Source organism: Cnephaeus nilssonii (assembly GCF_951640355.1).
Source record: "Cnephaeus nilssonii genome assembly, chromosome: 10".
In the NCBI taxonomy this organism is placed as follows: domain Eukaryota; kingdom Metazoa; phylum Chordata; class Mammalia; order Chiroptera; family Vespertilionidae; genus Cnephaeus; species Cnephaeus nilssonii.
In genome coordinates, this window is record NC_137081.1 from 34,705,926 (window position 1) to 34,729,654 (window position 23,729).

The 23,729-nt window shown below is 62.4% G+C and overlaps 1 protein-coding gene across 1 annotated transcript; it reads left to right on the forward strand.

Moving 5' to 3' along the window:
* Positions 1 to 1,082: 1,082 nt before the first annotated feature.
* ESPNL (espin like) lies at positions 1,083 to 22,784 on the forward strand (the record flags this gene model as incomplete). The annotated part of the gene is made up of 9 exons (XM_079782485.1): positions 1,083 to 1,499; positions 2,589 to 2,779; positions 4,076 to 4,262; positions 6,407 to 6,589; positions 9,963 to 10,094; positions 17,478 to 17,589; positions 18,523 to 18,635; positions 19,560 to 19,754; positions 21,177 to 22,784. The coding sequence occupies exons 1-9, from the start codon at positions 1,206 to 1,208 to the stop codon at positions 22,782 to 22,784; spliced, it is 3,015 nt and encodes a 1,004-aa protein (XP_079638611.1). The 5' UTR covers positions 1,083 to 1,205.
* Between the last annotated feature and the right edge of the window lie 945 nt (positions 22,785 to 23,729).

The following is a 23,729-nucleotide window of genomic DNA, read 5'->3' on the forward strand; positions in this document are numbered from 1 at the left end:
GACATTGAGGATACAGTTGTCGGGTTAAACAAACTAATAAAGTATTCCAGTGCGTGTTCCCAGCGGGCGCTTCTCTCGGGGCTCCAGAGTGCGAGCTGCTTGTGCGGAAACCCCAGCTCATCACTGAGGAGTCTCCCTTCAGCTTAAGACATTCACCTTGAGCCTTGCCGGCGTGGCTCAGTGGCTGAGTGTCGACCTATGAACCAGGAGGTCACAGTTTGATTCCCGGGCTCCATCTGCAGGGTGGGGCGTGCAGGAGGCAGTCGATCAATGATTCTCATCATTGATGATTCTATCTCTCCCTCTCCCTTATTCTCTGAAATTTTAAAAAAAAAACACAGTCACCTGAGACTGTCTGGAAGCCCTGGGAAGGCAGGTGCCCGATGTGCAGTGTCCCCCTCCAGGGAGGCTGTGGGTGCCCAGCCCCAGGTCTGGGAAGTGCACCTTGTGGCTCTGAAATATGCACCTGAGACCGTTCGCTGCAGCCCCTCAGACTCTCACTGGTTGGTGGGTGGGCTGAGGCGGAGCCTTCAAACCCTCAGTCTCCCTTGGGGACTTCCTGTGCCCAAGGCTGGCCCTGCGCAGCCAGCTGAGGACCAGGACCCAGCATAGGTTTCCAGGTGGGAGGGCTCCTTGTATGACGATAGAGCCAAAGCATTTAGACTCCAACACACCTGGTGGTATATTCCCCGGAAACAGCTCCATTGTGGGTGGGTCTACCCTCCCGTGACAAATCTCCCAAGTGGCTTTCTCAGGCCAGCACGGGCTCAGGGCTGCTGCCGCGCTGGGGGAGCAGGCGCTGGGGGCCTGCCGCTCTCTTGAGAGGATCTTGTAACTAAGTGGCTGGATGTGGGAAGTTCATCCCAGGCTGAGATGTTTCCTCAGCCCTCGCCCCCCGGGAGGAAGAGGCATGGCCCAACGAGGGGCAGTTCCACTGGCCGGTGCTCAGCCCCTGATCTTAACACGGTGTGAGCCCTTCCCCTGTACCCTGTGCCCTCTGCCCACCACGACTCAGCGGGAGTGGCTCAGGCAGGGCTTGTGGCCCAATCCCCAAGGCCTGCCCCCCCCCTTGCACCCTGCCGCCTCCCATCTGCCCTGTGGGCTGCTTATCGGGTAACCAGAGCTGGGAGCTGCGTCCACGCCTGAAACAGGAAGCCCGGGCCTGTGCGTGAGCCCTGAGAGCCTGCAGGTGCCTGGGCAGGAGGATGGAGGAGCAGCGGGCGCTCGTGGCCGCCAAGGACGGGGACCTGGCCACCTTGGAGCAGCTGCTGGAGGCTGGCACCCTGGGCCCAGGCATCGTGGACGCCCTGGGGGCTGGCCTGGTGCACCACGCCACCCGGGCCGGCCACCTGGCCTGTGTCAAGTTCCTGGTGCAGCGGGCCAAACTGCCCGGCAACCAGCGGGCCCACAACGGGGCCACCCCGGTACACGACGCAGCTGCCACGGGCAGCCTGGCGGAGCTGTGCTGGCTGGTGCGTGAAGGGGGCTGCGGTCTGCAGGTGAGCACAGGGCAACCGGGAGGCAGTGTCCCTGTGAATAGAGGGAGGAGTGAGCTGTGAGCTAGAAGGTCCTCTGCCCTGGGCTCGCTCGCTCTCAGGGACTCACCATGAAAACCCCACAGCTCAGTCTGTGCAGTCTGTCTCTGCCCCCCACTCCCACACCCTTCAACACAAAGCCCTTGCAAGCCAAGGCCACCTCCTAAACCACCTTGCATCCCCATCGCCCCCACCTCCCCGCACAGGAGCGCCTGGCCTTGCCGGTGGGGGTCCCGCCAGTTCTCATCAGGCCTGGGGCCTGTCTCTCAGGATCTAGAAAGGGCCCACAGGCACGCGCAGTGGGCACTTGGGCTCAGGAGCTGGAGCCCGTGCGTGACTGCGGCCCTGATGCTAGAGAGAGGTCTCCAGGGTTCAGGGGCGAGCTTGTGGGGGAATTTCTACCAGGGCTCGTCCTCGCCCTGTTCCTGCCTGTCCGATACCCTTTGTGAGGAAAGACTGTGAGCAAGCTCTGACTGAGCCGCGTGGGCATCGGGGACCCACCGGGTCCCAGGAGAGGGAAGACTCACTGGTCACAGCCTGAGCTGCCACCAGTCACAACCCCCAGGGGCAGCGGCGGGAGTGCTGCCTGTCCTGCTGTGCCTGGGAGAAGGCCCCAGGCTGCGGCTCCCGCAGTGGAAATGCTCCCGGCCAGGACCCGTGCTGGGGGTGGGCACTCAGTGGGGGTGGGAGGCCAAGGTCAGGAGGCCACCAAGCCTGACGCAGCACTGGTGGGCAAGCGGAAGCCTTTCTGACCGCTCGCAGAGATTGGGAAGGGGCACGACTGTGCTCTGACTGTGCATGTGGCAGGGTCACAGATTTTGACCCAGACCTGGACTTGAGCCCTGGCCCTGCCTCTTACCTTGAGCAAGTCGCCTCAGAAGAAAGGGCCTCCCTGGCCTTGGAGGGAGCAGGGGGGGGAGGAGGAAGCAGAAGCTTCCAGCAGGCGGGGTCCCTGGCAGTGTGGACCCCAGACTGGCTCTGGCCACACGGGTTCTGCCCAGCGGGGTGAGTCCAGACCTGCACCCATTCCACACCCTGCCTGTGCCCCGGTAGGACCAAGATGCCTCGGGTGTCTCCCCACTACACCTGGCCGCCCGCTTCGCCCACCCGGTGCTGGTGGAGTGGCTGCTCCGAGAGGGCCATGCAGCCACGCTGGAGACGCTGGAGGGGGCCCTGCCGCTGCACCACGCCGCTGTCAGCGGGGACCTGACCTGCCTGAAGCTCCTGGCAGCTGCTCACCGCAGGTGAGGACCTGGAGCGCCTCCTGTCGGCAGTCTGGGGGCCTGGCCCCTGGGGAGGCTGCACCCAGGGGGCAGAGAACAGCTGGTGGGCAGGCACACAGGGACAGGACACAGGGACGGGCAAGCCTGGCTGTCCTCACGGCCCACGTGTGTTCCCGAGACCTTGCATCTCAGCAGTGGAGCAGCGTTCTTTTTTCTTTTTTTAATATATTTTATTGATTTTTTACAGAGAGGAAGGGAGAGGGATAGAGAGTTAGAAACATCTATGAGGGATAAACATCGATCAGCTGCCTCCTGCACACCCCCCACTGGGGATGTGCCCACAACCAAGGTACATGCCCTTGACCGGAATCGAACCTGGGACCCTTGAGTCCGCAGGCCGACACTCTATCCACTGAGCCAAACCGGTTAGGGCTGGAGCAGTGTTCTTATTCCTGGTCCCCCCATTCCCACCCCTTGGGAAGGCCTTTGGGACTTGCTTTGCGGATCTTCCTCAGAGCGTCCACGCTGGCCATGGAGTCTCTTAGGCCCACAGTTTTTAAAGTGTTTTCTGCCATTTGAAAACTGGGAGACTTTACATTAAAACATACGCTCACACATGCACGTGCACATATGCGCACACATGCACTTGCACATACACACGCACACGTGCACACACACACACACAAATGGGAAGGACCGTGCCCCAGAGGCCAACATTCCCACTTGGCACCACTGCAGGAGCTAGAGGTGAAGTCTGTGTCACCAGGGGACAGGGGTCAGCCTTGGGTAGGGGACGGCCCCTCCCTGCAGCGAGTCACTGGCCCTGCAGCAGGTGGAGGCGGAGGGGATTCGGGAAATCCCAGGACCTGCTCCAGGCCATTCACACCGGCCCCAATGCCAGGCCCGAGTGCCCATGGATGGAGTGTCTGGCTCACAATGTCCCCTTTTGCAGAGTAGGCTCAGCTCTGAGTTCACTGACCTGTCCACTGCAGGTCCCTGGGCTAGTCACCCTGAGGCGCCCCCTGCTGGCCGACCGAGGGGCGCACACCTTGATGAGGAGTGGGCGGAGCTGGATTCCAGCAGCCAGAGCCCTCATCCCCACTTCCCCGGCCGCAGCTGGTTCCCTTGGGGCGGGCGATGAGAAACCTGGGCAAGCCTACAGGTGACTGGCTGGGACCCCTCAGCGGGTAAGGGAGCTGGAGCTGGCCAGTGTCCGGCCTCCCCTCCTCTCGATCTGGGTCCTTAGCTGGATCAGTCCCCACCCCCACCCCTGTGACCCCTGGCCAAGCGCCCTCTGAACCTCGCCCTCCCCCGCAGCAGCGTGAACCGGCGGACACGCAGCGGCGCCTCCCCGCTGTACCTGGCCTGCCAGGAGGGCCACCTGCACCTGGCCCAGTTCCTGGTGAAGGACTGCGGCGCCGACGTTCATCTGCGCGCCCTGGACGGCATGAGCGCGCTGCACGCCGCCGCCGCCCGCGGACACTACTCTCTAGTTGTCTGGCTGGTAAGGGGGACCGGGTGGGGACCGGGGAGTCCCCGGAAGGCTGGCCCCTGCTTCTGCCTACTCCCCAGAATCCTTCCCAGCAAGCAGGGCCTGGCTGCGGTGGGGGGCCCACCCCCTGGATCCCCGCAGAACTGGGGACCCACAGGGTTGTGGGGATGGGATGTGCCCGCCATCGCTCCCAGCAGCGTGGGCAGCAGGCTCAGGCAGGGCCCGGGATGCAGCCTCCAGTCCACAGCTCCAGGCTGAGGCTGAGAACCCGGCATCAGCAGCCCTTCCCCACTCGCCCAGGGGCCTCCTCCTCAGCCCTTCCAGCAAGCCAGCCTCACTCCCGGGGCCTTTGCCTGTGCGGCCCCCCCTGCCTGCAGCTCCCCAGGGCCCCTCCACTGCCTGCCTGCCCACCTGGCTAGGATGGCAGCCACCCTGTGCCCAGCCCTCTGCTCTCCTGCCGTCTCTCCTCCATGGCACCAACACCCGACACTGTAATTCTGACTTGTTTATCTTGGTGGTTGTCTGTCCCCACCCTGGGAGGCAGGGACTCTGTCCAGCTGCTGTGTCTCAGGGCCTGGCATACAGTCAGGGCTCTGGAGATGTTCAGTGAGCAAATGAATGAAGTCCCCAGGATGAGGTCCCGCTGCTCACCTGGGCCTCAGAGGCCACCAGTGGTCACCTCCGGCCTCCCTTTTCCGGCCCCTCCCAGCCCCTCCCCCCAGGCACTCAGCAGGGCCTCACCTTGGCACAGGCCAGGTCTCCCTCCTCCTGGGGTCCTCCTGCCAAGCGGGCCCTCCCCCGGAGAAAGCCCTGAGGCCCTCCAGTTGTCACCCCCTGACAGCCTGGGGCGTTGTCCTCACATCCCCTCCCCTGTAGGTGTGAGCCCATCCATTTCAGACCTGGCCTCCCCGCACCTGGAGGGACCCCCGGGCCCGGGGTGGGTCCTGGCCGTCTCTGGCAGCAGGGCCCTGCATAGCAGGTGCTTCACATATGAAGTGAGCCAGCAGGCTGTGTGGTGCCCAGGACAGGTGGGTAGGAGGGCAGAGGGACCTCTGAGCCCCCCAGAGCCCCCCAGAGGCTCACCCCAGGGAGGGAGCAGCTGGGGCCATGGGGTCCCAGGACCAGAAAGGCCTTTCCAGATGGACTCCCCGCCCCCCTCCCTGTAGCATGGCCGAGGGGGAGGGCAGCCTCCATCCAGCCTGGCCCACCCGCGCCAGGGCTGGGCACCCTTGCCCTTGGGGTGCTGGCTGGTGGGGGGCCTCTGTCCCTCACAGACACGGCTGAGTGTGGGATGAGCCAGCAGAGCTTTGGGCTGCAGGTGACGCACGGACCGAACAACCAAAGCCCGTCCCTCCCCCAGAAGGAGCAGGAGGCCGTTGACAGTGGATCAACCCCGTGGGCACGTCTCTGCTGTTCCCCTGGCCTTTCCCTCGGGGTGAAAGTTGGCCACGTTCAAGGCAGGAAGAGGGAGAAAAGGGGGCACCCACACCCGCCAGCCCCTTCCCTCAGGGAGGCAGGGTTTTCCTGGAAGCGCCCTTAACGTCTTGTTGGCAGACTAGGTCGTGACTGTCCCAAGGCCACAGGTCGCCCATAGAAGTGGGTGGGCAACCCTCAGGGTCTGCCCCCCACACCCCCCGACGCCCAGCTGGGTGCTCTGGACCAGAGACCACTGGTGCCCTCACAGAGGTGGGCTGCCAGCAGGACAGGGCCCAAGCCACAGGGGGACCAGGGTCCGAGTCCAGAGGCCTGGCAGGACCCGCTTCCCAATGTCCCGCGTCTGCATCTGTGCTGGGGGAGCCAGAGGCTGTAAACGTGTTTGCGGTCTCCCAGGTGCCCTCGAGGTGTTTTGCTCATTGGATGTGTGAAACCGGCCCCTGGAGGTGTTCTGGTTAAGGTTTGGGCTGGGGCAGATTTGGGGACTGGAGGCGCTCAGTAAAACCAGATCTCACCCCAACACACTGTTCTGGAGGTGCCAGGCCCTGGGATGATGGCAGGCTGAGTGTGAGGAGCCAGCTCTGTCCCCGGACTTCCTGGGGAGTGGTGCCCCTGCCCCCAAGGTCACCTCCCAGAGCTCCATGTCCTCCTCCTGGTGGCCACCCCCCAGGAGTGGTCCCCCCCATGCAGCCTCACCTGGTCCCTCTCCCCCCTTCCTCCAGGTCACCTTCACTGACATCGGCCTGACAGCACGGGACAACGAGGGGGCCACAGCCCTCCACTTTGCAGCTCGAGGCGGCCACACACCCATCCTAGACCGGCTGCTGCTGATGGGCGCCCCCATCATGAGAGACTCCTGGGGTGGGACCCCCCTGCATGACGCTGCAGAGAACGGACAGATGGAGGTAAGGCAGCGCCGGGGACTTCTGTTTAACTCATTAGTCAGTGAGGAAACTGGGAATTCAAAGTGACGGTATATCCACACACTCATACTTACCCCCAACAGGGGAGGGATGAGGAGGCGAATGTACAGATAGACGGATGCAACCCGGTGGGTATGGCAGGCAGGTGATCGACTGATTGTACTCCATCAGACACAGACATTTTGCCTTTCTCTGGACAAGAATCATTTGTGGTACAGTTTTTTGCAATCTACAGGTACTGCCTCAAAGGCAGTGAGTGAGAAGCAGGGGCAGCGCAGAACGTGTGAGCGTGGGGCACTCAGTAATGACTCTTTTACCCATTGAGTGCCTTTCTGATGTTCCCTGATATGCCCATTGGACTGTGTCCTCTGTTTGCTTACACCTGAGCATTTACAGTAAGGTACACACTTGTATCTTGTTCTCTTCACCTGTATGTTAGAGTTAGAGGGGAGTACTAATTATTTTTAAAAGTATGTGTGCAGCCCGGCCAGTGTGGCCCAGTGGTTGAGCGTCGACCTATGAACCAGAAGGTCATGGTTCGATCCCCAATCAGGGCACATGCCCAGGTTGCAGGCTTGATTCCCCAGTGTGGGGCATGCAGGAGGCAGCCAATCAATGATACTCTCATCATCACTGATGTTTCTATCTCCCCCTCTCTTCCTCTCTAAAATCATTAAAAGTATATTTTTAAAAAATAAAAAGTATGTGAGCAGGTAAATGATAGCATATATGGAATTCGTTTTAGAATCCTGACTGAGGTGTCAGGAAATATTTGTGATAAAAAGGGCGCATCGGGACTGACATTAGGAATGGAGGGCCCTGGACTCACTCATGCTCAGGTGCCTTCCAGCCCGGCGCCCTCTGATGCTGCTCGGTCTGGGGTGATGGTGAAGGTCATGGGTTCTGAGAGCCATTGCTCTGCACCCAGGCTGCCCGCTGTCTGGTGTCTGAACTTGTGAGGCCTCTTATTCTTCCTGGTGCCTTGTTTCATCTTGTGTAATACGGGCCCCCTAAGCCCCACGGGGTGGGGGAGCTGTGAGGAGTGGCCCAGGTGTCTACCCAAAATGGTGCCTGGCACAGTGAGGGACCATGGGAAGGCCTCACTGCCCCATCTCTGGGACAAGCTACCTCCTGGGGGTGAGCATGATGGTCCCCACAGGCCCGGCTGTGAGAGAGCTGGTGGGGGGTGGGCGGTGGAGGGAGAGGCCAGAATGGGGTGAGGTTGCTGTTTTTAATGTGTTTTATTTCTACAGTTTTCAAAAACCTATATGACATTATTATTTTTTATTCAGTACATGAATAAAGACATATTCAAACATACCCACAGATTTACCCCCTTTTCCTCTCAGGCCCATTTCTTCCGGCAACTTGGGACCCCACATGGAATTCATTTTCGTTGGTTTGAGATGGTCCCTCAGGCTGGGTTTGCTTCTTGTTCCTTTTGTTTGTCTGGAAACATCTTTATTTCATCTTCAGCACATTTTTGCTGGGTAGAGAACTGTAGCTTGGCAGTTTTTACATATTGGTGCTTTGAAAATGTCATTCATCACTTTCTGGCTTCCACCAAGAGGTCTGCGTGGGGGGGGGGGGGGGGGGTCACTGTTTGAAGATCATATTTTCCCCTCTAGCTGCTTTTACTAGTAAGATGCCCTCCGTGCCTGGTCTTCTGCAGTTTCGCTGTGATAGGACCAAGGTGGACTTCTCGAGTTTGTGCTTGGTGTTTCCATCTGTCTGTCAAGTTCTCAGCCGTTCCCTCTTCAGACACACCCTCTACATCCACTCTGCTGTCTCTCATTCTGCATTTTAGTTCTGGCTGTAGCTGCTGGTTTTCTGTCTTCATCTTTCTGTCTGGCCGTGCTGTATTCTGGATTGCTTCTTCAGGCCCATTTTCTGTTTACCAGTTCTTCAGCTTCAGTCCTTAACTTGGTTATTATTTTTACTAGAGGCCTGGTGCATGAATTCGTGCACGGGTGGGGTCTGCCCACCCATCATGGCGGATTGGGCCAGGCTGGCTGTGGGGAGGGAATGCGGTAGGTTGGTCAGCCAGCCCTGCCCCCTATTTGAACTCCTGGTCAAGCTCCCATTTGAGGGGATAATTTGCATGTTAGCCTTTTATTATATAGGATGTTCTCCACCTCTGAATTGGTCATTTTTCAAATCTACATGTGTCCGTTTTTATGATTTATCATTCCATGCCTGTATTTTCCAGCTTGGTCTTTATTTCTTTGAAAGTCGTAAGCCCGGTTGCATCGCAGTCGGTTAGCCTGTTTCTGCAGGTCTGTTTGTTTGCGTTCTGGTCTCCTTTCTGGTGCTCCTGGTTTTGTGGACTGTACGATGCACATTATATTTGAGAAATCATTTGCAGGAGTCATTTGAGGCCCAGATGTTGTCTTGATTGCCTCTGCCTGTTAGCATGTGTGGGACTTGCGAGCCCAGAATCATCTGAGTCCACATTCCAGGCGTGAGGCTCCCTGGAGCCCCTGCATGGGGAGCTGCGGGCTGGCTGGCTCTGGTGTACTTCCTCCGAGGGGGAGCCCTCAGCCTGCAGCGGCAGGTGGTGAGTCAGAGCCCACCTTCAGAGGCCCTGATTTTTGCTGGTCCCCCTCCTCCCAGGAGGCTGCAAGGACCGCCCAGGTCATGACTTTCTCCTGCATCAGCGCTCTGAGTGCTGGGCTCATCCCTCCGACGCTTGACTTCTGTCTTGGCCTGGTGGTTCCTCGCTGGCTTGTTGCCTCTTCTGTGCTTCAGGAAGGGGACTTGTATGTCTCGTCCATTTTCTGCGTTACTGGGGAGGGGATGGGTCTGACCCACCTGCTCCTCTGCTCCCTGACCTGGGTCCTTCTGCCCACCTGTTTGTGCTGCTGGCACAGCCACCTCACACATGTCCAGGCTTTGGTCTGTCACAAGTCCCAGTAGCGGTCGGGCCGTCACCCTGGGTCCCAGCTTCTTCATGTGAACATGGCACACCCTCTGAGAGTTGCTGTAAAAATGGAAACTGGTTCTGTAGTTATAGCCCAGGACAAGGGCTACAAGGGCAAGGGGCAAGGTCGGGGTCAGGCTCCGAGCAGGGAGGACCCCAGCCATGCCGCCTTCTTACCACCTGAGCCCTCAGCAAGGTCTTTACCTCGGTACCTGGGTTCCCATACAGGATGGGGTGCTGGTACCTGCAGGGCTGGGTGCCAGGCAGGGCGGCTGTGGGTGCAGAGAATGCTGGGATTCTCAGGCAGGTTCCTCAGATGTTGGCGGCCTCAGCGTCCCACCTGGGAGCTGGGGGTGTGGTGCCAGCCCTCCGCGGTGCCTGTGAGAGCTGTGGGATCGGCTGTGTGCCGTGGTCTCATGTGCCCCGTCCCTGCAGTGCTGCCAGACCCTGGTCTCCCACCACGTGGACCCCGCCCTGCGGGATGAAGATGGCTACACGGCGGCAGACCTGGCGGAGTACCATGGACACCAGGACTGCGCCCAGTACCTGCGGGAGACGGCCCGGCCGGTAAGTCTCAGGGTCCCCAGTCATCCTCGCTGGGGTGAGGGTGACAGCCCCCTGACAGACCAGTTAGCTAGAAAGCTCTATGTATACCATGTCATTTGCAGGAAAAAGGTTCTGGGCCAGGGCTGAGCCAGCCCCACAGCTCAGCTAGCTGGGCGCTGGGACTAGGGATGAGCCAGAAGCCCTGACTGGGTAATGACCAGTCCTGTGATGGGGGCCGTGGCGGGGGCTGTGACGGGGGCTGTGACAGGGCTGTGAGGGGGGCTGTGACGGGGGCTGTGACGGGGGCTGTGACAGGGGCTGTGACGGGGGCTGTGACGGGGGCTGTGACGGGGGCTGTGACGGGGCTGTGACAGAGGCTGTGACGGGGGCTGTGACGGGGGCTGTGACGGGGGCTGTGACGGGGGCTGACAGGGGCTGTGACGGGGGCTGTGACGGGGGCTGTGACAGGGGCTGTGACAGGGGCTGTGACGGGGGCTGTGACGGGGGATGTGACGGGGGCTGTGACGGGCTGTGACGGGGGATGTGACGGGCTGTGACGGGGGCCGTGACGGGGGCCGTGACGGGGGCTGTGACGGGGGCTGTGACGGGGGCTGTGACGGGCTGTGACGGGGGCCGTGACGGGGGCCGTGACGGGGGCTGTGACGGGGGCTGTGACGGGGGCTGTGACGGGCTGTGACGGGGGCTGTGATGGGCTGACAGGGGCTGTGACAGGGGCGATGGCAGAGGCTGGCAGGGGCTGTGATGGGCTGACAGGGGTGCCATCTACCGGGACAAAGAAGCCATGCTCTGAGTCTGGACTCCATGGCCAGTGCCCCAGGGGTGACGCTGTGTCAGACTGAGGTTCCCCACGGGTGGGAGCAAGACGTTGTGTTCTTGGTGAGGTGACCCTCATGAGGCCCCGCCAGCCCTTTGCAGCCCAGGAGGGAGCAGCTTCCAGTCCCCCTTGGCTTGGCTTGTGACCTTGACCCTCCCTGAGCCACTACGCAGTCTGTGAGGACAGGGGTCTGTCCTCCTGGCCCCATCCCCAGCACGTGAAAAACCACAGTGTTTGTGGAATAAACAGGAGCAGATTGGTGGGTGAGCCAATGGATGATATAAGGGTGGGGGTGGACAGATATGATGGTGGATGGACAGACCGATGGGTGGGGGTGGACAGATATGTGGTGGATGGACAGACCAATGGGTGGGGGTGGACAGATATGATGGTGGATGGACAGACCGATGGGTGCGGATGGACAGATATGTGGGTGGATGGACAGACCGATGGGTGCAGATGGACAGATATGTGGGTGGATGGACAGACCGATGGGTGCGGATGGACAGATATGTGGGTGGATGGATAGACCAATGGGTGCGGATGGACAGATATGTGGTGGATGGACAGACCGATGGGTGCGGATGGACAGATATGTGGGCGGATGGACAGACCGATGGGTGCGGATGGACAGATATGTGGGCGGATGGACAGACCGATGGGGGGGGGGACAGATATGTGGATGGATGGACAGACCGATGGGTGGGGGTGGACAGATATGTGGGTGGATGGACAGACCGATGGGGGGGTGGACAGATATGTGGGTGGATGGACAGACCAATGGGTGTGGGGTTGACAGATATGTGGGTGGATGGACAGACCAATGGGTGCGGATGGACAGATATGTGGGTGGATGGACAGACCGATGGGGAGCGGGGGACAGATATGTGGATGGATGGACAGACCAATGGGTGGGGGGATGGACAGATATGTGGATGGATGGACAGACCAATGGGGGGGTGGACAGATATGTGGGTGGATGGACAGACCAATGGGTGGGGGGATGGACAGATATGTGGATGGATGGACAGACCAATGGGGGGGTGGACAGATATGTGGGTGGATGGACAGACCGATGGTTGGGGGTGTGGACAGATATGTGGGTGGATGGACAGACCAATGGGTGTGGGGTTGACAGATATGTGGGTGGATGGACAGACCGATGGGTGGGGGTAGACAGATATGTGGGTGGAGTCAGCAGTTTAGTCAGCATGGAGTCGGGCTACCTCCCACCCCTCCATTCCAATCTGCCCTTCTCCTTAGTGGGCACGCCTGGATGGCTGGACCCCATTTCAGTTGACAGCCCTGAGGCCAGAGAGCTGACATGTCCCTGTGCCAGGTCCCACAGCTGTGCCTCCTGGTCCTTCAGGCGTCAGGACTGGTGCGGGCAGGGCTGCCGTCCTCCCTCGGCCACCACCGGCCAAGGTTCAGGGCCAGCTCGGGCGCTCTGGGGACACGCCGGTGCCCTGGTTAGTCCTGACGTTATAGTTTCAGAAGCAAGAACTACAGGTCTGCTGAAGTAACTTACTTCCTCATCATTTTACTGAACATTCGATGTTTGGTTAGAGGCTGCTTCCCGGCTTGGGTTGGAGGAGACGGTGGACCTCAGCGAGCTGCTGGTGTGGTGGGCGGAGCTTCGCTGTCCATCCGCTAGGGGTGCCCGGCCACCTGGGTCCCGCCCGGCCCCTGTGTGGTCGCTGGGTGGGCCAGCAGCTGAGATGAGGAGGCAGGGTGGGGGGCTCCTTGGCTGCCAGGGAGCAGGTCCCACCCGGGGTCCCTTGCCCGGCCCCCGCCCGGCCACGCTGCAATGCCCATGGCCAGGGCTTGTCCACGCAGGGTCTGCCCCGCCCTCCGTCCCCGGGGTCCTGCACATCCGCCAGCTCCTCCGCCCCTGCGCCCCACTCCCTTAGGGGGACGGGGTTGTGGGTGCTCTCCTGACACCGGGATGTGGGGAGTGGCCCACCTCAGGTTACCTGGTGGTTCTTCGGGTCCAGGCTGGCTTCGTGGTGACACCACAGGATTCAAGGCAGCAGGTTCCCAAACCAGCCTGGGCCACGTGTGCAGGCCCCCCACCGACCTGCAGGCCAGTGGCACCCCGCCCATCCACACGCTCCCCCTGTGATGGTGGAGAGTGGGTGGGCTTGTCCGCCTCCTTCCGACCCACCGCCCCTCCGGCCTGCGTCTGGGCTGACAGCTGGCATGGCACATTCAATGCAGACCCTTGGCTGTGGGGCTGGTGTGTGCAGCGAGCTTCAGGAGCCCATTTGGGTCTCAGGGTTGAACCGTGGCCTCTCTCTTCTCCCTCAGCGAGCACCGGGGCAGCAGGGGGTGCCAGCCCCTCGCCACTGGCCGGACTATTCCCCCACCAGGACTCCTGCCTCACACTCCCAGGCGCAGGCTCGGCCCTGCGGGAGGGCGGCCGGCAGCTGGGGGCCGAGGCCCGGGAGGCTGCGCGCCTGATACAATATTGATGGAAACGCAATATCCAGAGGTCACCCGCGCTGGCCTCTTCCCATGTCAGGCTCGGAGGAGGTGGTGAAAGCCACAGCCACGGGTCCCAAGAGAGGCAGCCCGGGGACCAGGGCTGGGCAGGTGGAGACGAGACTTGCCCTGTGGGAGGTGCCCCCTCCGTGGGCTGGTCTGCAGGACAGTGGGGGTCTGCATGCTGCTGGGGAAGTGCAGGCCCTGCCTCGACCTCTCCACCTGGACTTCAGCCAAGTCCTTCTGCTCCCTGGGCAGCCCCTCTGCACACGGAGGGGTGGGGCAGGGCTAGAGGGCCCCCTGCCCCCGGACTCCCTCTTCTGAGGCCGGGTGTGAGTGAGGTCCTGGTGGCAGCAGTTAGGAGCCGCAGCCCAGGGTGGCAAGCCAGGCTCCCCACACCTCCGTGGCATCCACTGTCCTACTTGCCCCTGCCCCATCCTCATTACCACCGAGATTGGAGTGGCTCTGCCCAGCAGGTGGTGAGTATTTCTGAGCCTCGATTTTCTCATCTGTAAAATGGGATTGAGGAGCCTAGTTGGAGGGTAAAAGAGACACCCATTGACCACCCAGCAGGCACCATTCCACCCGCCCACCCCAGGTCCAGAAGGGTCCTAAAACCCCTTCATTTTACAGATGGGGAAACTGAGGCCCAGAGAGGGTAAGGCCTCCCCCGGAAGCCTCCTCCCCAGGGAGGGGCAGGCCTGGCTGAATCTCAGCCGTGGTGACCGGTGTCCAGCCCAGCTGTGGGTCATGATTTTGCCGGCCGGGTGGCATTACAGGCCTGTAACCCGGCTCGACAGCTGTCCCCAATGTATAATGCATGGTCGGCACGGCGCTGCTCAAATCTCACCAAAAACACAGCAAAGGAGGCTGCAGGCCATGGGAAAGGCGCCAGCCTTGGGGCAGTTGCCCAATTTGGGGGTAACACGCCCACTGCCAGGAGCCCTCAGGTCAGGACCGCCTGCCGCTTCTTCTGGTCCTTGTAATTTGTTCCTGTCCAGGCCTAAGTGGGGAATGCAGGGATGTGGGACGCCCATTGCCGGGAAACACTGCAGCAGACCCCTGTCCTAGCTAAAATTCAGAGGTCACAGCGACACTGCAGTGACGAGGTCTGTGCCGAGGTCCCTGCCAGGCTCTCTCCTTAACTCCCAACACCTGCAGCGTTCTCCCAGGAACCTGAGGCCCACGGCACCCCCCAGAGCTGCTCCTTGGAGCGGTGAGCAGGATTCAGCCCCAGGGACAGGGTGGCATAGGCCTCCCAGCTGCAGGTGCTGCACGGAGGCCCAAGTTCATTCCCCCTTGTCCCCGAGCAAGTTCCAGCTCCCTGCCTCTTCCACTCTCCCCCAGAGAAGAAGGGCAGCTGCCATCCCAGCTGCGCTCGCACACTGCCAGGGGAGGGGAGGTTCTTGCCGCTCCCCCAGAGCAGATTCCACTGGGCTCCCAGGGTGGCCCGGAGCAGGGCCGGCAGGCAAGCCCACAGCCCTGTCCTGGCTGAGTGGGGCCAGGCATTGGAGTGGCCCTTCGGTGAGGGCCCCTGCTCAGCCCTCCTCTGTCCATCAGCCTGTCACCGCCAGCTTCTGTAGCTGTGCCTCGGGGCCCGGGGTCTGACTGACCCTGTTAGCAGCTCCTAAGCCAGGCTATGTCTGCCTCATGGACGCTGGAAGAAGACATGAGACTCCTGGGTCTGAGACACAGGGTGAAGGGCAAGCGTCATGTCTCGTTGGGTCCCTTTGCCCCCCAAGTCCCAGGGTTGTGTGATATGGGCCCAGGTGGCTGCTCTGCACCCAGGAAGTTTGCATCACAGCTGAGGACCCCGGAGCCTGGCCAGCCCCGTTTTATAGCAAGCAGTAAGCAGCCGGCCCCTCTGTCTGGGTCCCCACTGCAAACACGGCCCTGAGAAACGCCAAGAAAAGAGCAGCCAGGATGTGGCATCCTTAGTAGATGCGAGAGGCCCACCGCCTGCCTCTTCCTCCACTGCGGGTGCCTCTGGGCCCAATGACAGGGCAGTGATTCGAGGGGCTCCGGTCCTGGCAGGAGTAGGACTGGGGTCCCAGCGTCGCCTCGTCCTAGCTGCTGGGCCTTGAGAAAGCCCCTTGCCCTCTGTGCCTGGGGCTGTCCTGGGGGTGCAGGTACTGTACTGAGGGGTTCCGCTAGGTGGTCTCTCCGTCTTATGTGACCAGGATCTCAGGTCCCTGGAGGGTCTGCCTCCCTGGGTCCTGCACTGTGGAGGGTTAAGGTGCATGGTAAGGGATCCCACATGCGGCCCCAGCCCGCCTGGCCACCTGACACCTCTGCCTTCAAATATTCATGCGACGCCTCCCATTCCTGGGGGTAGCAGCTGTGACAGCCCAGGACACCACAGCTCCCTGTGCTCGCAGCCCAGCCCCTACTCCACAGGTCCTCTCGGCTCCGGGCAGACCACCCCCGTGCCTGCTGAAGCTCCCCAACTGCTGTGCTCTGGGGCTCCCGGATTCCTGCAAGGAGCGAGGTGTGAGGTGGGTGGTGGCCGGGCAGACGGGGTTTCAGGCTGTGTTCCTGTCCAGTGGCCATGGTGGACGGAGAGTCCTGGACAGGAGTGTGACTCAGAGCCGGAGGCAGTGGGTGAAGACCTATGGTGAGGGCTCCCCCATGCAAGGCTCTGTGTGAAGGGAAAATGCAGGCCTCTCGCCTTCTGAGCGAGGAAGAATTTCAAGGCAGAGCTGGCAGCGCGTCACACTGAGCTGCAGCGTGGGCCCCGGCCCGGCCACGCATCCCGCATGGGCTCATGTCACCAGGTTCTGGTCCTCTGACTCTCTCCACACCACCCAGGGCCCCACTGGAGGGAGGGGTGCGGAGCTGCGGTCTGCTGGCCAGGGCAGGGTGCTTGGAGAGAAGGCAGCGTGCAGCCCTACTAGCTGAGCCGGAATGGGGCAGCCTCATGCCAGACGGCACCGAGGCACACTGGCCCGGCCAGGACCCCAGGCGTCCACCAGCTGAGAGATGGGGCCAGACAGCCTTCAACTTTCAGCTTGAAACCAAAAGGCTCTGGGGTCCTGGAGGACGGCTCAGGAGTCCTCCCGGAGAATTTCTGTGCCACCTACGTCGGGACGGGCAGAGGCGGGAGGTGAGCACAGTCCTGCTGCTGGCAACACCTGCTGTGTCAGGGCAGCCTGCATGCCTGGAGCCCCGGCTCAGCCAGCCCCGTGAGTCCACCCGGCCAGGAGTCTTGGCTCCCGACGGTCAATGCCAAAGCTGAGGCTGAGCAAGGCTGAGCTGCGGGGAGCACCTCCAGGCCAAGGCTCTTTCCGGCTGCTCACCCGTCAGTGCTTGGGGGCAGAGAGGTGGCCAAGGACAGGATTGTGCCCTGCCCCAGACACGGGGCAGGTTGTGGGGTGAAACAACAACCCTGGGACTTGGGGGGGGGGGGGGGTTGATCCAGTAGCCCCCAGCATGGATTCCCAGACCCCGGGCTCCCAGGGCCAATCTTGGTGTCTGTTTCCAGGCAGCCCAGGGAGGGTAGCCTGGACCCTGCGTGACAGGTGCTGGGCACCGTACCCCCGCCCTGAGGTGTGGTCAAGCACATGGCCGCTGCTGGTGGCTAAGAAGAGTTTCAAGTTCCTTGTGGTTTTCCCCTAAGCCCAGGGGCCAGGCACCTGCTCTCCTCCAAGGGGACCCTTCCAGGCGGCTCGTCTCAGCACAGATGTCGGGGGCAGTCTGGGAGGGTGTGTGCACGCACATCTCTTGTCAGGCCAAAGGGAGGTGAGCGCAAGCTGGACACCAGGTCCTAACCCAGCACCTGGAGCTGCCGAGTTAAGCTGCCTCTAGAGGGAGCCCATGAGCTGGGCCTTGAGATAGGGATTCCCTGGTGGTGGTGGTGGTGGTGGAGACATTGGGGGGCACAGTGAGTGGTGGCCCTCAGACAAGTGCGTGGGTGTTTGGGAGCCCTGGTCACCCGGTGTGGAGGGAGTAGAGAGACATTGGGGACAGAACCTGGAGGGATACTTGACCCCCACTAGGCCTGTTCTAAGATGCACGAGATGGGCCAGGCTAGCCTGGACACCCCTCACCTTCACCTGGGCCTCCCGCTGACCAGGCCTGTCCACCCCCAGGTGCCGCTCCTGATGACACCCCCACCTCCACCATTCCCCCCTCCTCCACTGTCGGCTGCGAGGCGCTCCCCAGAGGATGGAAGAGGGGGCTCAGGTCTCAGAAGCCCCACCTGTGAGTACGCTTCTCCAGGGAGGATGGGCCTGGGCCATGGGTGCCAGGAGTGGGCCTCACCCCCGAGGTCCTTTGAGGGGGTGGGGGTGGGGGGTAGCTGACTCCAGGCAACTGTGCTCAGAATACTCAGGACCTGGTTGGGTCACCCCCTCCCACTGCCCAACCCCCAACTTCTTCCAGGTTTCCTTTGTCGTCTTTGTTGTTTTAAAGGGAGACCAATTAAACAGCCTCCTGCCCAGGCAGGGTCCCTCTGTGAGCTCTGAGTCCCTGGGGCCTGGCTGCCCTGCCTGTGTGATGATGGGCAGCCCCCTCCCTCTCTGGGCCTCCCTGGTCCAGAGAGGAAAACCCCTACAGACATGCTGCTGCCGTCTGCGACACCAGCAGGGGCAGGGACACAGTCCGTAAACTGCAGGTCACCACCCGGACCTGCGTTTATTAAGATGGAACGGAGCAGCTGAGAAATGTTCGCAGGCCCCTACGTAGTGAGGCAGCAGCAGTTCATGGGGTACACTGTCATCATGTAGGACTGTGTGGGCCCGGGTGTGATGCAGAATGTGTTTCTCATCAGGGTGGGGCCCTGGTGTGTGCATCTGTATGGGGTTCAGGGCATGGAGGGTGGTATAGGACAGGCTTTGTGGCCCAATGGGCTGCATCAGGTCCCCAGGCCACTGGCTGTAGCAGGACTGGGGAGAGGATGAGAACTGGCCGTGGGATGGGATGATCACAATAAAACGCAGGCTCTCCCACCAGCCAGCCTCTGGAGGCCTGTGCACACCCCTGGGTGCTTCTGAGAGAAGGGGGCTAGTTGGGTCTTTGGCTCCAAATCCAATGTCCTTCAGGGAGGCCGGCTCTACCCCAGGTCCCGGGTCTTCTGCTCCCCAGCCCCCTGCCCTGGAAGCCCCTCTGATTCCAGGTCCCCCTTCCACCCAGCAGCAGCGTCGCTCAGCCCCGCCTGGCCTGGCCAGCCTGACCAGCCTCTTCCGAGGGAGCAGATGACCCACGCAGTCCCCCTGGGGATCAGCACCTGCGCCATGGCCGTCGCTACGGTGCGTCCTCACTGTCCACGTCTCCGTCTGCCAAGGCCCCCAGCTGAGCTGCAGAGCCCAGCCAGTGTTCTCTGATGGGAGCCCAGGCCAGGCCACTGGGGCAGCCAGGGCCCTCCTCGCAGGAGGGCGTCAGGCCAGGCCTGGGGCGCAGGCTGGCTCTGGAGGACACCGTGGGTCCTGAGGAGATGGGAATCTCAGGGCCACAAGCAGCTCGTCATCCCAGCACAGAAGGCAGGGGACCCTTCTCTGACCCCAGGGAGTCCCAAGCTCCCTCTTCCTGACCTCTGAACTCAGGATGCTGCTGTCATGATATAGAGAAGCAACATCCATGGAGAGGGTGGGCCTGGTGCCCACTGCCCTCCGCCTTGGAGCTCTGGGCCAGCCCAGGACCCGTGGGGGGATGCGGGGGCGGGGGGGCAATTCCTTTCTGTCCTCTTTCTGGGCATGAGCCCCTCACAAATCCTGCCCACCGTTCCTTGAATGGGTCCTGGGAACTCTCAGTGGCTGAGATGTCCTGTGCAGGTTTGGGAAGTGCTGCACTGTGCTGCTCCCTCTTGGAGAGTTATGGGGGAGCAGGGGGAGCCCCTTAAAGGCCCTGACAAGTCCTGCAGTCCAGAATTGGCCACCAGACTCTGTCTATGCAACTGTTCTGCAAACTTGTTTGCCCATCTGCATGGCATACTCTGAGCAACTTCTTCCCGGCCAGATACAGCAGAGCAGGAGGAATCTCTCCTTGCCTCTCACCCAGCAATCCCCCCCCCCCTCAATACCACAGGGGACACTGCTGTCCTTGGTCTCCCCACCTTCCCTGGCCAGCCCCCACCACCCCTCCTCCCTGGGCTGTGCTGGCCCCAGGTGGCCCTCCCTTCCTCTCCCTGGCAGGGCCCCCTAGGGGCCCTGAATTACCTGCTCTTGTTCGCACAGGGGGCAGAGACAGCGGCGGGGGATACTCCTCAGGGCCTGGCTGCACTACAGCTGGATGGACTGCCCTCTGGCGACCTCGATGGGCTGGTGCCCACGCGTGATGAGCGCGGCCGGCCCATCCCCGAGTGGAAGCGGCAGGTGATGGTGCGGAAGCTGCAGGCACGCCTGGGCGCTGACCCTGCCCAGGAAGCTCAGGTGGGGCTGGGCCAGTGGGATGGGGAGAGAGGGGTGGGGCCAGACGGGAGGGGTGGGGCCAGAGGATAGAGGACGGGGTGGGGGGCAAGGGGGGTGGGGCGGGAGCTTTGTCCTGGCAGGTGGACGTGGAAGGTGGGGTCCTGAGGCAGAATGGGTTGGCCCAAGGGAGGACCAGGAGGAGGCAGGAGTGGGGTGAATGAGGGATGGAGGGCAGAGGTGAGGTCAGAGAAGGGACAGGCAGAATATTACAGGACCTCTCGCTGCAAGGCCTCTGGGGAGCCTTTGAAAGTCTGAGCAGAGCCCTGGCTGGTTGCTCAGTGGTTAGAGCGTCCACCCGAGGACCCACGGGTCATGGGTTCATTCCAAGGCACATACTTCGGTTGCGGTTGCATGTTCGATCTCTGGCCCTGGTCGGGTTTGGTTTAGTGTGTCACTCTCACATCGATGTTGCTCTCTCCCTGTCTCCTCCCTCCCTTCCACTCTGTCTGAAAATCAATGGAAAAAATATCCTCCGGTGAGGATTAAAAAAAAAAAATCTGAGCAGAGAAGGGCTGTGGTTTGACGTGGACTTTGCCAGGCCCCCTCTGCCTGCCGTGTGGACAGTAGTCCTAGAGACCTACCCTTGAGGGACACGGTTTTGTCTGAATGAGATGCTCTGCATCTCTTGCTGTAGAGCAGCCCCCTGCAGAACAATAATACCCGTCACGTGAGGCTATTTAAGTTCATTAACAGGAAATAAACGACAAAGCCCCTCCCAGAACAGTGGCCACTCCCTGCCCACGGGCTCCTGAGCTAAATACCCACTGACTGGCTCTCAGAACTTAGTGCAGAGCGTGCCTGGCACCAGACAGTTTAGGCCTCTTGGCAACCAGGCGGTAGGTAGCTCGCCTGTGAAATGGGCGCCTCCTCCAGGGGTTCTGAGAGGTAATCAAGAGCCCCGGGGCCTGGATACAGAGGGAGCCCAGCTCAGGGTCCCTCCGTGTCTGTCCCCCGAAGACTCTGAGCACTGGGGCAGGGCGGTGTCTGGTGCAGGGAGGGCCCAGGGATCCTGGGGTGAACCCAGAGCAGAGTGGTTGAAGCTGCCGTCCTCCAAGGCCGCCTCCCAGCACAGAAGGCTCTGGAGTTTGGCAGGAGGGGCAGGAGGGCTCTGAGGAGAGAGATCCTTTGCATTAAACATTGGGGAGATGAGAGGGAGAGATTAGGCAGAGCAGACACCCCAGCTTCTTTGAAGGGGGAGGCTGGGCCCCCGCAGGGCTGGGGGACTGTCCTGAGCTTCGGTCTCTAAGTCCAGGCAAGAGCCAGCTGGTGTCCAGGGCTGGGCTCCCCAGAGGCACCGGGCGCCGGCCACCTCGGGGAGCTCGAGTCCAGCAGGAAGGAGCATGCCCTCCCAGCCACCCCGCTGACCAGCCCTTCTATGCCCAGGAGGACAGTGGGAGCGCGGGCCCCACGGAGCAGGCGGCCTGGCGGTACTCGCAGACCCACCAGGCCATCCTGGGCCCCTTCGGGGAGCTGCTGACGGAGGACGACCTGGTGTATCTGGAGAAGCAGATCGCCGACCTGCAGCTGCGAAGACGCTGCCAGGAGTACGAGAGCCAGCTGGGCCAGTTGGCGGCCGAGCTGCAGGCCCTGCTGCCCGAGCCCCTGGTCAGCATCACCGTCAACAGCCACTTCCTGCCCCGGGCGCCAGGGCTGGAGGGCGAGGAGGCCCCCTGCCCAGTGCCCGAGCCCTCGGGCCCTGAGGTGGCCATGGAGGCCGTGCCCGGCGGGCAGCCCCTGCCCTTCTGGTGCAGCCACGTCGCCCGGCTGGTGCGAAGCATGTCGCTGCTGTTGAAGGGCATGAACGGGCTGGTGCAGGGTGAGGAGAAGCCGGCCGGGCAGCCCCCACAGGAGGCCAGCAGGGAGGCCCCGGCCAGCCCCCCACAGAGCGAGGCCCAGCGTGAGATCCAGGAGTGTGGGGTGTCTGTGCGGACGCTCCGTGGCAACTTCGAGTCGGCCCCCTGCCTTCCCTGCATCCCAAACCTAGGACCCTGTGAGGCAGGGGCCCAGCCCGGGCAGTGCCCCCGAGGCTGCTGGCCTGCCCCACCGCAGCCCCGGGGCAGCCCGATCGGAGGGGAGCCCGGGCCAGGCGACACCGAGGAGGCCAGCGACTCGGGCATCAGCTGCGAGGAGGCCCCGTCGGAGGTGGGTGCCGGGCACAGCCCCGACCTGGCCAACCTGCGGAAGGAGCGCATCGTCATGCTGTTCCTCAGCCACTGGAAGAAGTCGGCCTACACGCCCGCGCTCAAGACGGCCGCCTGCAGGACCCTGGAGGCCCGCCGTGCCGGGCCGCGAGGGCAGGCGGTGGCCAGGGTTCCTCCGCCACCCTCGCCACCGCCCAGCGAGGGCCCTCGGCTGGGCCACCTGTGGCAGCAGCGGACCATCATCACCCACCTGCTGGGCAACTGGAAGGCCATCATGGCGCACGTGCCGGCCCGGCAGCTGCGGCGGCTGAGCCGGCGGCCCCAGGGCCTCCTGTCCCCCGAGCAGTTCCTGCCCCACGTGGATGGGGCGCCCGTGCCCTACGGCAGCCTCACGCTGGACCTCTTCATGCTGGGCTACTTCCAGCTCCTGGAGTGCGACCTGCCCGCCGAGGAGAGGAAGATGCGCCACCTGCTCTGCTTCGAGGTCTTCGAGCACCTGGGCGCCCACGGCTGGGCGGCCGCGCGGGCCTTCCACAAGGCCGTGACCGACGAGGTGGCCGCCGGCCGCCGGGCCTGGACCGATGGCTTCGAGGACATCAAAGCCCGCTTCTTTGGCTCCAACCGCGGTCCTGCCTGGGACACCGAGCCTGGCCGCAAGTCAGGCCTGACCCCACTCGGGCCCCTGCCCCACCCCCCCAGCCCCAGTGGCGGCCCCGAGCCCGCAGCTCAGCGGCTGGGGTCCGGCTCCCAGCGGGGCAGCTTCAACAGTGAGGACATCTGCGGTTACATCGACCGGAGCTTCGCCTTCTGGAAGGAGAAAGAAGCTGAGATGTTCAGCTTCGGAGACTGAGACGGGCGGGCAGCCCCTTCCGGAGGGGCCCTGGGGGTGGTGTCGGTTCTCTCTCCTCGTGTCCTTTTTCACCCACCTGGTGGCCAGGTGAGCCCCCCGCCAGGCGGGCAGACACTCAGCGTGCTAGCGCCCTCCAGTCCTGCCCTTGACAGAGCTTCCTCCTCAGCTCTGGGCTCAGCCTCAGAAGCCTTCTCACCCCCGAACCCAAGGAGCCTCTCCCAGCTCTCCTTCGGCCCTGAAGCTGACAAATGGCTGACCCAGCCCAGGCCCCTCTGCCCGATTGTCCCCTGCCCATGTGGGGGCCAGCCCATGCTTTCCGAGGGTCCTCCTCCCAGTGCCTGGGGGTCCTGCCCCTCAGTCTCTCTGGGGCTGGTGGTCCTGGCCACGTCCAGACCTGTGTGCCCTGCAGGGGTTCTGCCTCGGTTTCTCCTGCGGACTCAGGCCTGCCCCTCCACATCCCCTGGCCTCTCTTTCCCTATCAATGGCAGAGGCCTCCTGTCAGACAGAACTGCCCTCCGAATTCTCCGGGTCAGGGAGGTGCTTCACACTGGTGCATCCTGGTCGCCCACGGCCACCCGCTGACTCACACGTGCCCACCTGGGACTTACAGGGGATCCGGTTCCCTGAGGGACTCCTGTCCTCCGTTTGACAGCCCCGCTCACGCCACAGGGCCCAGGCAGCAGGGGCGGCTGTGACACAGGCAGTGTGTGGGGTGGGGCCTCAGGAACTTCCTCTGCCTGCCACCTCCCTGTAGCCAGGCCCCCGGACCGACAAGGGCAGCAGACGAGTCGTGGGATGGGCCAGCCCACTCGGGGTCCCACAGGGAGAGACACGTGGGAGCTGTAGAGTCGGGAGTGTTGGACAGCCAAGGCTGCCAGGCCCGGGAAGGAGGACATGAATTTGCTAAATAAAGACTCCCGTTCCTGGCCGGTCTTCACGCTGTGC